The sequence below is a fragment of the Caretta caretta genome, chromosome 14 (assembly GCF_965140235.1).
Source record: "Caretta caretta isolate rCarCar2 chromosome 14, rCarCar1.hap1, whole genome shotgun sequence".
Lineage (NCBI taxonomy): Eukaryota > Metazoa > Chordata > Testudines > Cheloniidae > Caretta > Caretta caretta.
In genome coordinates, this window is record NC_134219.1 from 8780541 (window position 1) to 8794914 (window position 14374).

General features: G+C 43.5%; 1 protein-coding gene across 2 annotated transcripts; it reads left to right on the forward strand.

Annotated features, from left to right (window-relative positions):
• Nucleotides 1-720: 720 nt before the first annotated feature.
• On the forward strand, nucleotides 721-8781 carry DDX5 (DEAD-box helicase 5). Of its 2 annotated transcripts, none has more exons than XM_048817885.2 (13): nucleotides 721-871; nucleotides 2346-2511; nucleotides 2742-2838; nucleotides 2924-3057; nucleotides 3196-3261; nucleotides 3867-4008; nucleotides 4091-4251; nucleotides 4528-4700; nucleotides 5031-5141; nucleotides 5548-5609; nucleotides 5697-5756; nucleotides 7003-7227; nucleotides 8093-8781. In XM_048817885.2, exons 1-13 carry the CDS (start codon nucleotides 864-866, stop codon nucleotides 8476-8478), a joined length of 1791 nt encoding a protein of 596 aa, XP_048673842.1. In that variant the 5' UTR covers nucleotides 721-863; the 3' UTR covers nucleotides 8479-8781. The 2 variants fall into 2 exon arrangements, with proteins under 2 accessions (XP_048673842.1, XP_048673841.1); XM_048817884.2 differs by having other exon boundaries at nucleotides 733-889.
• Nucleotides 8782-14374: the final 5593 nt, after the last annotated feature.

Below are 14374 nucleotides of genomic sequence, written 5' to 3' on the forward strand. Positions count from 1 at the left end.
TTTGCGGATACAGACTAACACGGCTGCTACTCTGAAACGTCTCTACTATGGTGAACCACCTGCCCAGTCACAACATTAGGGGGCTGAATTTAATAGGATTTCGTGTGTGTGTGTGAATAGCACAGTCATTGGAACAGCCATGTCAGAAGCTGGGGCTGTTTAGCTGGACGCGATTTAGGACCAATGTGGGGCAATGCCCTTTTAATGCGAGTGGGCTTGTCTCCCTCAACAGTCTCGGCGAAGGTGTTCAATACAGTTGGTCAATGTCCCCCTCACGTTCTTCCCCCTCCAACACCTCAGCGGAATGAGGCTACCTACAAAGGCCTTTATTACATGAACGGGGCATATGGGGGTTGGTTGGCACCACAGCGGCTGCGCAGGCGCGACCGGCTCGCGCTGCTCTCAGAGGCGTGGGCGCGAAGGGCGGGAGTCAGGCGAGGGAGGGAAGGAAGGACGCCGCTCGAGGGCTCTGGGTACGCGCCTAGGGAACGGAACGGCTCGGGAAGGCCGGACAGTGACGGGAGCGCGAGCCACGCCCGAAGTGGAAGGGAAATTTCCGCCCGCGAGCACACCAGCCGGCCGGCGAGGAAAAAGAGAAGTCGAGGACAGAGCTCTCGTGGTCACGCCCACAAGCGGGGGAGGGGAATCCGGGCGACTCGAGCTGTGACGCATGACAGAGGGGCGGGTTCTGTGCCCGCGTCACGAACCGGTTCCCAGCATTCCCTACGGCACCGGCTATATAACCGGCGTCCGGGCGGCTGGGCGGTCCCCATTCATTAGAATCGCCGGTCCTTGCTGATTTTGCTGTGTCTTCTGCCGCTCGCTTTAGTGCTCGGGCTCGTCTCGCGTCCGCCGCCATCACCATGCCTGGGTACGACATGGACAGAGGGTGAGCTTGGGGCCGCAGCCGGCGCTCGTCGCCGTTTTCGTCCGTATTCCTAGAACGACCGTTTAGCCGTGTAAAATGGCGGCGGGGCGGGAGCCTTCTCCTAAGCGATCTGCGGGTGGCGGGAGGGGCTGCTATCCGTAGGGGGCGGTGGGGCCCGATCCCAGCAGGGGATGGGGGGGGAGGTGCGTGACCCCCGGGGTAGGTGACCTAGTACCCGGCTAGGTACGATCTCTGCGCTGGAATCCGCCCTCGGCTGTTGGGGTTATTCGGCACTGGGGCGGGGGGGCTTTGGGAGCTCGGTTCCCTTTCGGGTTGCGATCCCCCACTCCTCCTCCTCCGCCGGTTGCGCGGGAGGCGGGGTCCAGGACTCCCGGCTGGGCGGCTTGGGGAGCGCCGGGCTGGCGGAATCGTGAGTGGTGGGTCAGCGGGTTGTGCGGGCGCCTCTCCGGTGCCGGAGACCCCCGCGGGGCCGTTCCCCCCCGTCAGATGGCGTCTGGGGCTGAAGCCGGCCGGCTCCTGCTTTGTGTTGTGTAAGCGGATGTTAATGGCCGGCCCCGCCATGCGGTGACTGAGGGGAAATCAAAATGCCGGCTGCTGCTGCCTTTGTTCCTCCCCCTCCCCGCGCAGACTCTAAAATGGCAGCGGCTGGAAAATGTGGCGTAGACAGAAATGAGAAACAAAGGAAACGGCCGCGGCCGCTCCGCCATGTTCCCGCCGGGGGCGGAGGGCATCCCCCACGCTCGCCCGCCTAGCCGGGGTCGATGGGGACGGAGCCTGGGGTGGCAAATAACGCTTAGGAGCACCCGCTGTTCCCGGGCGAGATGGGGGGGTTGCGCTTGGTGGCTCAGCTTGATCTTTGGGGGGAGGCGATTATTTTATCGACATCTTTGTCGAAGGGGCCCCAGATGTGTATGAGCATCTCAGTGCGGGTTTCCTTTCCTTACCGAAATCGATGCCTTTGTTTAAAACAAAAACAATAAAAACTCCCCAGCAACCCACTTACGGGAATGTTGTCGCTAGGTTTCATAACGCCCCACCCACGCGCACACACCGGCTTTCTTCAGGCACTGACGCAGGCTGGGAGTGGCTCTTCTATTACGAAGGCGTTGGAGCTGCCCTGTTTTTTTTAATCGTTTCTAAGGAATCGTTTGAGCACTCTTTAGACAATTATGAGTGCCTTTCAGTTTGGGATGTTAGGTGTGATAACTAGAGCACACCTGCTGCTGGGGCCTTTGTTAGATCTTTGTGGTATTTATAGTATTTGATTTCAAAGATCCCATGCAGGTAAATCCTTGAAAACATTGCCTTTTCAAATACTTACCAACACAAACTAGGATTGTGATCGATTGACAATCTTAGTATTGATCCAAGGTTATGGAAATGAGTTAATTGACACATATGGGAACAAGTTAGAATTTGCAAATATCTTCAAGGATAATTACTATTATTTTTTCAGTTTTGGTGGTCCTCGCTTTGGAGGAAGCAGAGGTGGACCTTTATCTGGAAAGAAATTTGGAAACCCTGGAGAAAAACTTACAAAAAAGAAATGGAACCTAGATGAACTGCCCAAATTTGAGAAGAACTTTTATCAAGAGCATCCTGATGTAGTTAGACGCACTGTGGTATGTACCATGGCTGTTTTTTTACTTATTAAACTTGTTTATTTTTGCAGGAATTGTCACTTAATGTGCTTTTTACTTGGTAATTTATTGATTGTGGGACATGGATCAATAACTTTAGACATAATTACACTTAAACTGAATGCAGCTGGTATGAGTGAATTAAAGTTTTGTTGTAGATTTTTTTTTTAAAAAAAGTGCAAATAAAGCTGATGTAATTATTTGTTTTGCAGCAAGAGGTTGAACAGTACAGAGCAAGCAAAGAAGTTACAGTGAAGGGCCATAACTGTCCAAAACCACTTATAAATTTCTATGAGGCTAACTTTCCTGGTAAGTACAAATATCCGTATACCAATGAGTCACTCAGGCTTCATGAATACAAACAATAAGATAATTCATTGGTTCTCTTTTGCAGCAAATGTTATGGAAGTAATTCAGGCACAGAATTTCACTGAACCAACTGCTATTCAGGCACAAGGATGGCCTGTTGCTTTGAGTGGGCTGGATATGGTTGGAGTAGCACAGACTGGATCAGGAAAAACACTGTCTGTAAGTTGTGACTTTTAAACCTGGGAATGTAGTTACATATAACCTCAACTTCATAAAGTGTTTACAGTACTCTTATCTGTAAATCCAGTTATATTGGAAATGCACGTATTAACAGAAGGTTTCTTTGTTTTTAAACAGTACTTGTTGCCTGCCATAGTGCATATAAACCATCAGCCATTCCTAGAGCGAGGAGATGGACCTATTGTGAGTATAAGAATGTGAACTTTTCATTTCAAGAGGAATATTGTATTAAAAGCACAGGTGGTTGGGGGGGAAATATTGTGGAATGAGTCGAAAAATTAGGCATTTAAACTTCATAATAATGTGGTATTTGCAGATCATCAGTTCCATATTTTAGGAAGTCTAGCAGGTTCAAGTGCACTGCATAGATCTTGTCCTCCGTTAAGGCTTTGTCAAAGAATTCAACCAGAGTAGAACTTCTGGTATTTCTTTTGGAATTATGCTTCTCAAAATGGGAATATTGGCTTGAGGACACCTATATCTCAAAATATGTCTGGCTTTGAGGATATTTTGCTGAAGGCAAAGTCCACAGGGGTAACTGGCAGCAAAAACCAAAAGGGCCTAGTGTTAAGCTTTTTAAAGTGCTGCAGGAAGACCATCCTAGCAGCTTCTAAAAGCTTTCGGGTACCAAATAATACTTGGTTGGTTAACTTTGTTTCAGCAGGCAACATAGGACTTTGAATCTTGTGACTTTAAGAGAAAAGTTAAATTAGATTTGGCAAAAATTGAAAGATTGCACATGCCTGCTTACCCTTATAGTGCTAATTTGATATTGGTAATGTTTACAGTGTCTGGTGCTGGCACCAACTCGAGAACTGGCTCAACAAGTGCAGCAAGTGGCTGCTGAATATAGCAGAGCATGTCGTTTGAAGTCTACTTGTATTTATGGAGGCGCTCCAAAGGGACCACAAATTCGAGATTTAGAAAGAGGTATGAATAAAACTGTTACCATATAGACACAGGCACTGTGGAAAACTCTCTCAGATGTGCTAATCTTGCTGTTTGGTTTAAGGTGTGGAAATCTGCATTGCAACACCTGGAAGACTCATAGACTTTTTAGAAGCTGGAAAGACCAATCTCAGGAGATGTACTTACCTTGTGCTTGATGAAGCTGACAGAATGCTTGACATGGGATTTGAACCTCAGATCAGAAAAATTGTAGATCAGATAAGGGTAAGTAGAAGTCATGTTCCAATCTTTACTGAACCAAAACAATGTAGTTTTAAAATTACACCAAAATGAAGGTGTCTACATATAAAAAATCACAATTCTTGCAACCATCATATTCTTCCTCCTCCTTTGAATTACATCCAGTTCAATTATATTAACATTCGTTGGACTGGATCTATACTGTTAACACCATAGCTGGGTGCAGCATTTTGCTAGGTGGTTTAACTATGCTGTTCTTCTGGTGTAGTTCAAGTTAATAAAGTCTTAATGTATCTTCAGCCTGACAGGCAAACTCTAATGTGGAGTGCAACATGGCCCAAAGAAGTTAGACAACTTGCTGAAGATTTCTTGAAAGAATATGTACACATCAACATTGGGGCATTGGAACTAAGTGCAAACCACAACATTCTTCAAATTGTGGATGTATGTCACGATGTGGAGAAGGATGACAAGTACGTAGTCTCCGGAGAACTTGTTTGTGCTCCCAAAGCATTTGGGGGCTGGGTGGGGGTGAAAACATTTAGTTCTGTGAGTCAGAATTCTCTTCATGGGGTGGGTCTACTAAATGAATAAAACTAACAAATGTTCAGTGGGGTTTCCTTTGATTCTATTTAGTTTTTATTGTGTGACTTTAAGTTGCTTAATGCTAAGCATCTTAAGATTAAGAACTGGGTCTTATTTGAAGTGAAATTGTGACTCTTTAATAGCAGTACTGAAGAAACTGCTAGTTTTGGGTATCGCCTTGAGTTGCTGTTTTGATTAACTAATTTTTCTTGTCAAAGACTTATTCGGTTGATGGAAGAAATTATGAGTGAGAAAGAAAACAAAACCATTGTGTTTGTGGAAACCAAAAGACGATGTGATGATCTTACAAGAAAAATGAGAAGAGATGGGTATGTTTCCTCTCCAACATGGAATTTTTTTTTAACCTTTTTAGATTTCACTATGTAGCTTAGCTACTTCAGGCTAGCTTCCATCAGTCCACAATTCACTGAGAAGTATCATCCAGTGTACACAACTCTCTTCATAGTGATGAACTTAAAAAATCAATCTAGTATTAAATGTCAATTGAATAGTGCATCCAGCAAGATAATCTGTTTCATAATTGGTGCAGTATAAATTCATTAAACATCTTTAATGTCCATTTTAGAGGTTTGCAGTTGATCTACTTTAAAAGCATAAGTATATAATGTAACTGGTGGAAGTTTACTCAAATGTTTGTCAAACCATATCCTGATTTATTTTGTGTATGTATAACATCTTGATGAGTTTAGTCATTCAATTTCAATATGCTTTCAGGTGGCCAGCAATGGGTATCCACGGTGACAAAAGCCAGCAGGAGCGAGACTGGGTTCTAAATGGTACGTGTGACTCATAAACTGTTCCTGGCACTTGTCAGATTTTTAATCTAATAAAGAATATAAACTGACTAGACCGTTCTGTTGCAGAATTCAAACATGGAAAAGCTCCCATCCTGATTGCTACAGATGTTGCATCCAGAGGTCTAGGTTAGTATAACTCCTCTAATGCCAGTTGCCAAACATTTAAAGAAAGTTCATTGCTTTCTTTAACCTCTGCATTTTTCTAAGTTTTTTTTCACATAAAGGTGCAGTCTTTGTGGCAAGGCCTAGGCATGACAATCGGAGGACTCGAGGGGGATGGAGGACTAGTGGAAATGATCGGCTGGCTGCTTCCAGTCGAATAGAGAGGTGAAAGCTGAGAGCATTGTGTGCCAGTAATCTTCAAAAGGCAAAGACCATCTTTTAAACGACTACCCCATAAACTGTTCTCTCATGAAACAGCAGTTTTTATTCACAGTTCACTTTGCCCTGGTATTCTTTTTCTGTCCCATGCTTTGCATGATTGCCATGGTACAGTGCTGTTACCTTTGTGCATACTGTTTGCTGTGATCTGTGGGTCTTTGAATTTCAGTGACTTTGCTGAAATGTCGAAGAAAATTATGAACTTCATTGTTCAATGAAATTCATTTCAACCTTGAAATGGAGAGAGCAGCTTTAAAATGTACTAAGCCTTGTACAAATTGGTGAGTACTGGCACATGAGATCTGAGAAAAAGTCCACCTCTCGCTTTAGCAAGTGGGGTGGGAAAGCAATGGCTTCTCCTTTTGAAAGTCAAAGTTCCTCCTTCACCTATACACCAGTCGTCATGTCGAGACCTGCCAGAGAGAGACACATTCTCAAGTGAACCCTGGCTTCTTGGAAGCGCTTGCCTAGACGAGACACAGTGCATAAAAACAACTTGGTGACTTTGGGGGACAGGTATGTTTTTCTTGCAGCTGCAGTTGAAAGGTCTTGGCAAGACAAGCAGTGTGGCCCACTTTTTTTTTTGAGCTTCTGATGAGTGTGTATGTGAAGGACCTTGTGTGTTTTTACTCTAAGGTCCTCAAATGAGCACATGAAGAGGCTGCTGTGAGCTTTAGTGGCCCTACTGCAAGAAGCATTCAGAAGTCACTTGATGATTTGTAAGGGAACTCTTGAGTTGGGAATGACAAGCAAATGCATTCTCCTTTATGGTAAGGTTTTTAGATCACTGGGTGGGTGATAAGATGGGTACAGATGGAGTGTGCATACTTTTTTCTCTTCCACAATATTCAAGCAGAAAGGATAATTCTAACAACATTCTTTGCAGCCATTAGCCTCTTAAAAATATAGTTGTCTAACGTTTATTTTTGATTTGGGTTGTGGTGTGCAAAACTTTGTACATTGCTTTTTGCCACACTGCAACACTTTACAGATGTGGAAGATGTGAAATTTGTCATCAATTATGACTACCCTAACTCCTCAGAGGACTATATCCACCGAATTGGACGAACTGCCCGCAGTACCAAAACAGGCACAGCCTACACATTCTTTACTCCTAACAATATAAAGCAAGTAAGCGACCTCATCTCTGTGCTTCGGGAGGCTAATCAAGCTATCAACCCCAAATTGCTTCAGTTGATTGAAGACAGAGGTTCAGGTAAATATTCCATTTACTACACTCTTTTCTTGTCACTAAATTCTTTTTTAGTAGCCTGGTATCTATTTTTTTTTTCGAGACATGTTCTCAACATCACACTGCCTCCAGAGGCCCTGAACTCAGACAGAATAGTACCTTTTACTTGAGGAATGCATTTAAGATTTGTCATGATCCTGCCAGTTAAAGGAAATGGGTTTCAAAATCAGTTAATAGAATTGAATCAGGAGCATTGTCAATTGTATGGAAAAAGTAAAACTTTAATTGTGGCCTGTAGCCATATTATACTACAGTAATTCACACCAGACCACTGTCATTTTGCAAGCACCATCAAAGACTGGTGATAGAATATAGCCTTTTAGAGTTTTTTTTTTCCCCTTTGGCACCAAAGTTTACCCAATTTGCTATGCTACTGTTAGCGTTGGTGGAGAAAAATATGCTTCTGTACTACATAGTAGGCCCTTTATTCACACCTTTCATTTCCTTCTGTTTCTCTACCTCTAAACGTCCTTAGTGCAACTTCCCATTTTCCCCTCTAGATTTCATTATTTCTTTTCTAGTCAAAGCACTTAATTTGATCACTTTAAGTGCTTGTATTGGGGTTGTGTAGAGTTAACACCCTGAGATCAGTGTCAGCAAGACTGGGAGGCAGTCTGTGTTTGCACTTAGTTCATGTTTGAAAAAGTTAGTCGCAATGATGAGCTTATACTCTTCAAATGTAAGTTGTGTATAGAAATCTGGATGCCTTGAAGTGCAGATATATCAAGTGGGTCAGGTACTTGACTTCTTTATATAACATGGATATTGATGCTTGATTGGCAAATAACTCTTGAAGTCAATATCTCATCTAGATTTTTTTTCTTCACAGGTCGTTCCCGAGGTGATCGACGTGACCGATATTCTGCGGGCAAAAGGGGTGGATTTGGTAGTTTTAGAGAGAGAGAGAATTTTGAGAGAACTTACGGTGCAGTAGGAAAGAGAGACTTCGGAGCAAAAGCCCAAAACGGTGGCTACAGTGCTCAAACCTACAGTAATGGAACTCCATTTGGAAATGGCTTTGCAGCTGCTGGCATGCAGGCTGGCTTCAGAGCTGCTGGTAATCCCGCAGGAGCTTACCAGAATGGTTATGATCAACAGTATGCAACTAACATTGCGACTATGCACAATGGTATGAACCAACAGCAGTATGCCTATCCTGCCACTGGTGCTGCTCCTATGATAGGTTACCCAATGCCAGCAGGTTATACTCAATAACTTTAGAAGTATATTTAAATGTCTGTTTTTTTTCATAATTGCTCTTTATATTGTGTGTTATCAAGACAGGATAGTTATTTAAGAAACTTATGGAAAATGCAGAAATGACTTCAGTGCAGCAGTAATTATGGTGCACTTTTTCGCTATTTAAGTTGACTATTTCTCTACATTCCTGAAACAATTTTTAGTTTTTTGTACTAGAAAATGCAGGCAGTGTTTTCACCAAGTAAATGTACAGTGATTTGAAATACAGTAACAGAGGGCAGTGCATGGCCTTCCAATAAAGGATATTTGAAGACTGAATTTTCTGTGAAATGGAAATTGTTTACTTTTCAAGTGCACAACTTTACATCAGTGGAACATGATAAATGTTTCTATTAAATCCGAGAAAGGCTTACTGCATGTCTTATTTTATCCTCTCAATAACAATCTTAAAAAACTGGATCTATTGCTAGAGAACCAGCTTACTGCAGTCTAGTGCCATGGCTTCCTTTTACTGGTTATAAACAGTCAATTCTTTTTGGAGAACATTAGATGGACTTTATTGGCAGAACTGGCTTCAGATTTAGTATTGAACAAAGTAATTCTACACATTTGTTTTGACTCTAGAGTAGATTTAAGCTGTGAAAATACATGGAAACAATGGTACAGCTAAATTGTTCTTAGCCTTCACCTAATGAAGAGTTTTGGCTAAGAGTAGTATGCAGCTGTCCTAGAGAAGCTTCTGTCAGCCCTTCAAAGCAAGGGTGCTGTAAATATGCAAAGTGAGCTTGAAACTAATACACAGGAGATGTGATTAATTTTGGCCTCTCAAACCAGATACATGTTCACCCTTCATTTCTTCTCTGAAGGGCATGGTTGCTTTTTATAACTGCATCTACATCTTGGCACTCACTTGACAGCAGGTCATTAGTGGCACAGTGTATTGAAACTTTCATTGGATGTTTTGTGTCCGCTGATGTATGTGGAATAACTTATACATTGTAACCTGGGATTCCAAGGTCTAGTACTAAAACCTTAGAATTGAAGCCATGAAAGTTAGAGCACTAATAACTCTCAGTATATAAGTAGACCCGAATTGTTGTGCATGGAAGCCTTTTCCAGGATTTAGAGACCTCAGTAACCAAGAGGGTAATGTGGGACATAACACTCAACATGTATTTGTGCATAGATGTTACTAGTTCTCTTCCTGTTAACTCAAAAGGCTTGCTCGTTAATTTAGTTTTACAACAGTTATTCCTTAAACCTGCATCAGGCTGAGGGTCCCAAGATTTAATAACTTTCTGGGCACAGGGAAAAAGCTTCATTTGTGTGAGGCACAGCTCTTTCAACTTGGACATTGTAAGTAAGCCCTGAAATGCAAATTCTGTTCTAAAATAATCCATCTTCCCAACAGTGTTCAAGATGTAGTCACTTTATTAAAAAGAAAATGAGTACTAGTGGCACCTTAGAGACTAATCAATTTATTTGAGCATAAGCTTTCCTGAGCTACAGCTCACTTCATCAGATGCATTCAGATGAAGTGAGCTGTAGCTCAGGAAAGCTTATGGTCAAATCAGTTAGTCTGTATTCGCAAAAAGAAAAGGAGTACTAGTGGCACCTTAGACTAACACGGCTGCTACTCTGAAACCTGTCACGATTATTTCACATTGGATGGATGTTGTGTGTATGTATCTCAAGAGGAGGCTTCTTTTGGCTTGTCTGCTGTAACTTTCACTAGCTAATCACATGGTACAATAGTACCCTGGCTTAAACCCAGAATGAACTATCCTAATGTTACCATGGTGTCTACAAGCCCTAGGTGCTGTACAAATAACAATCCTGCCCTGAAGAGCTCTCAACCTATAAAATCAGTTGGCTCCATGGGGCGAGGGGGGTAGAATACAAGGAAATGAGACCCTACTGGTCTGGAGGATAGACAGTGACCTCAGACCCACAAGCAACAAAGCCTGTTGCCAACTGTGCCCACATATCTATTCAGGGGACACCATCACAGGGCTTAACATCAGCCACACTATCAGAGGCTCGTTCACCTGCATATCTACCAATGTGAGATATGCCATCATGTGCAAGCAATGCACCTCTGCCATGTACATTGGTCAAACTGGACAGTCGCTACGTAAAAATAAATGGACACAAATCAGATGTCAAAAATTACTCATAAACCAGTCGGAGAAGACTTCAATCTCTCTGGTCACGCGATTACAGATATGAAAGTTGTGATATTACAACAGAAAAACTTCAAAACTAGACTCCAGTGAGAGACTGCTGAATTGGAATTTATTAGCAAATTGGATACAATTAACTTAGGCTTGAATAGAGACTGGGAGTGGCTAAGTCATTATGCAAGGTAACCTATTTCCCCTTGTTTTTTCCTAACCCCTCCCCCCCCCCCCCCGACGTTCTTGTTAAACCCTGGATTTGTGCTGGAAATGGCCCACCTTGATTATCATACACAGTCTAAAGAGAGTGATCACTTTAGATAAGTTATTACCAGCAGGAGAGTGGGGTCGGGGGAGAGAAAACATCCTAAAGCTTAGGCTGAGATGTTCATGGATTATTCCTATTTACTGTCTTACTGTTGGTGGTTCATTCCCTCCCAGCTCCCCAATCTCTATGCATGCCTATTATACTTATCCTCCTTTTAACTCCCTTTTCACAGTCTGGTCACTCCAAAATTCCCTTCTCCCCTGTGTCTAACCTGACTTACCCCCCTTAAATACCAAACGTACTACCAAGACATACCTGCCATTGTTCTGATAGATTTGTGCTAGTATGTTTTATCCCTTTCATTTACCTTTTTATTTGGCATTGCTTTTAATTTTTCTTTTTAACTTTTAGATTGTAAACTCTTTGGGGCAGGGCAGTGACTGTCTGCCTGAATCTTTACAATGCCTATCCCAATAAGGCCCCAATTTTGAAGAGAGTCCTTAAACGCTACCACAATGTAAATAAGTTCTAAAGTTTCACTCAGGGATGTGGAGGGGATCTTTCTAAGACCTCTAGCAAAATAAATGGCAAGCAAATCAATTGATCTATAGTGGGAGGATGAAGGACTGAGTCCATCCTACTTGGAATTATATGTATAAATTCCACAAGTGTTTGAAATGTGGGGGTTTACCACTGAGCCTCCAGTTTAAGTGTCTGTTTAAAGATAAACAGGAACCCATGAATTCATGTGATAACTAAACATCCATAAGTTAAAATTTAAATTAATTTTTGTTTTGCTTAATTAGATTAAACAGGAAATTATCATGATTCCTTGTTCTTTATATAAAATTAAAAAGCAGGCATAGAAGGGGTAAACAAAGGTGAACCAATGACCTCTCCCCTCCTTCGCTTGAAGCAAAATTACATGTTCATTTGCTTTGTCTTGTTTGCTACAAGGAAATACAAAGCCAATTACAAGTCATAACTGGGAACAGGAGGCATGGGAGGTTCATTAGGAAATGCATAGGGAGGAGCACTCCAGTGAAGTGGTTTTGTACTATTTTAGCAGAGATTTTTTGAGGTCATCCTGGTGCTAGGTGGAAACTGACACCTGCTAGCAACCATAAGGTAGCAATACACAACAGATTGTGGGATTAATAAATCTAGGCTTGTTAAAACTGGCTCTTCCTGTAGCATAAACTGCAAGAGAACTCAACTCCTTTGATTAGTCACTACCCCACATATAGCTGTGATGTGGGTTACTAAGCCAGTATCTGCCAGTTTGTTACATCATAATGCTACTAATTAATCCACTGTGGCACAGCTTTAAAAGATAAATGTGTTCTATTTTGAATTATTGTCCCATGTATTTGTATGACTGATTTGATTTAGATTTGTAAACTTCAGGAGAAGGAAAGTGTGTCCCTGAGTAAGGGCATTGGGCAAATCAATTCCCTGTATCTGTAAAATGAGGACAAAACATAACTATAGACGTGACTGTTGTCTATGGTAAAGATTTCCTTGCACACAGCCTGCAGAGCAGACAATTCCATAGACAGCACAAGCTATGCCACTCAAGTTGTGGGGTCTAGGTCAGGTGTAGTTTTACTGTGAGTTTATTTTACTGAGTTCCTGCTCAGGATGGGCTCCGAACTCTGTTAACTTTAACTGTTATAATTAATCAAAACATACTTGTGGCTAGCAGGGTTCTAGCACAGGTTCCTCAATGGGAATAAATGGGATTCCACCCCACCCCAAGAACTGTAGTATAGAATATGACTCCTGATTCTCAGGCAAGACTATCCTTGCCCTTTTCTAGAACCAAGCTCGTACCAACTGTCATTTGTAAATACCATTGTAACTAGCAGGATTCTGATCCTACTGTGGATAGGGTGTTAAACTGGATTTCTTTTGCTTAGCCCTGTAACTCATCAGGCTTACCTAGTGACCTAGTAACAATTCTTGTCAATTTTTTATTTTCACTCTGTTGCTCTTCTAGCCTGTAAAGCTGGCAACAGTGGATGATGGGATTATTCTGAATCATTGAGACTTGAACATGCATGATTTTTCATAACATGCACAGCACATTGAATGCTTATTCCTTGTTAAGCTCCACCTACTGGAACTAGTTTAAATCCATGATTAGGAAATGCTGCTGCATGTATGGAAATTTCCACTGCTGTGCTGTTGCGTCAGACTGCTAGTTGGAGTCTGACTGCTCATTAGCAGAACTAGCAGACAAACCTCCCTCCCCTCAGCCACGAACGCCTACAGCAGAACATTAAGTTCCCTCCCATCTATGCTGTTTTAACTCTCTTTTATTGCCTAGTGAACCTTTCTGTTAGAGGCCTTTTTATATAACAATGCTGCTCTGACAAGAACGGCAGGGAGCATCTCCTATCTTTGTGACCGCAGGAGGCTTTGTGCATCCAGGGCCTCACCTGACTTATGTGTCTAGATTCAGAGCACCATCCCAGATTTTCCTTCCACAGTCCCATTTGCATTTAAACTCAGTGGACCACAGCTGTGGTCACCTACACCCTGTTTGGAAAGTTGTGATTTGACTCCCATCTCCTGGCTCATTTGTCGATGCATGAATTTGTGTCCATGACAGAGGGGAAGGCAGAGGAGGGTTGTCAGAAAATGCTGTGGTCTCTCACAATAGGTGAAGGTGTTGGCATAACAGCCTCAAGGCAGTAGGAATTAGCCTCAGGAATCCTATAACCAGATTTATGCAGCTGCGTGCTCGTATCTGCACAGAGTCCCATGGGGTCCACTGGGGCTTCACAGGGGATCAGAACCATCTGCGGATGGGACTAGCACAGTTCCTGAGTGCTCCGTTCATAATGTCCCATGCTTTAAGGCGTTTCCTTAACAGACACACACGTTTCGTGCTGGTTTGAAAAACACCATTTTTTTTTAAATTAAAAATAAAATCAAATTATAGAATAAAGTGTCATTTCAAACGGCAAGCATTCAAACCGCCCAGAACCTGCCAGCACCGTTAGCCAGGCAGGGTACCGGAAGGGGGCATAGCCCCGCAAGGGGGAGGGCCATGTCTGCCCACTTTTTAACGTGGGCATGGTTTGGGGGGCACAGCGTTGTCCCCCCCCCCCCAAATTGCAAGCCTCAGGCCGGGGACGCGATTGGGGGGCAGGGAGGTTGATAAGGTGATCAGCTCCTTGGTAGAGCCACCAGCCTCTCTCCGGTGCGGGGGGACTGAAATGCCCCCCCCGCTCCTCCAAGGGCCCGCGCCCTGGCCAGGCCGGAAGCGGGAGCTGGCACACTGGGCGCTCCCGCTTCCGGCCTGGCTAGGACGGGCTCATGGTTCCGGCGCCCCTCCACCCAGGTTCCGGCGCTCTGCCAGGAACCAACTGTCCGTGCGGCGGAAGCTGACGTAACCCAAGGGAGGGGCCAGCGGGGACTCCAAGTTCCGCCGCAGGGGACGGGAGCAGGGGAGTTACCA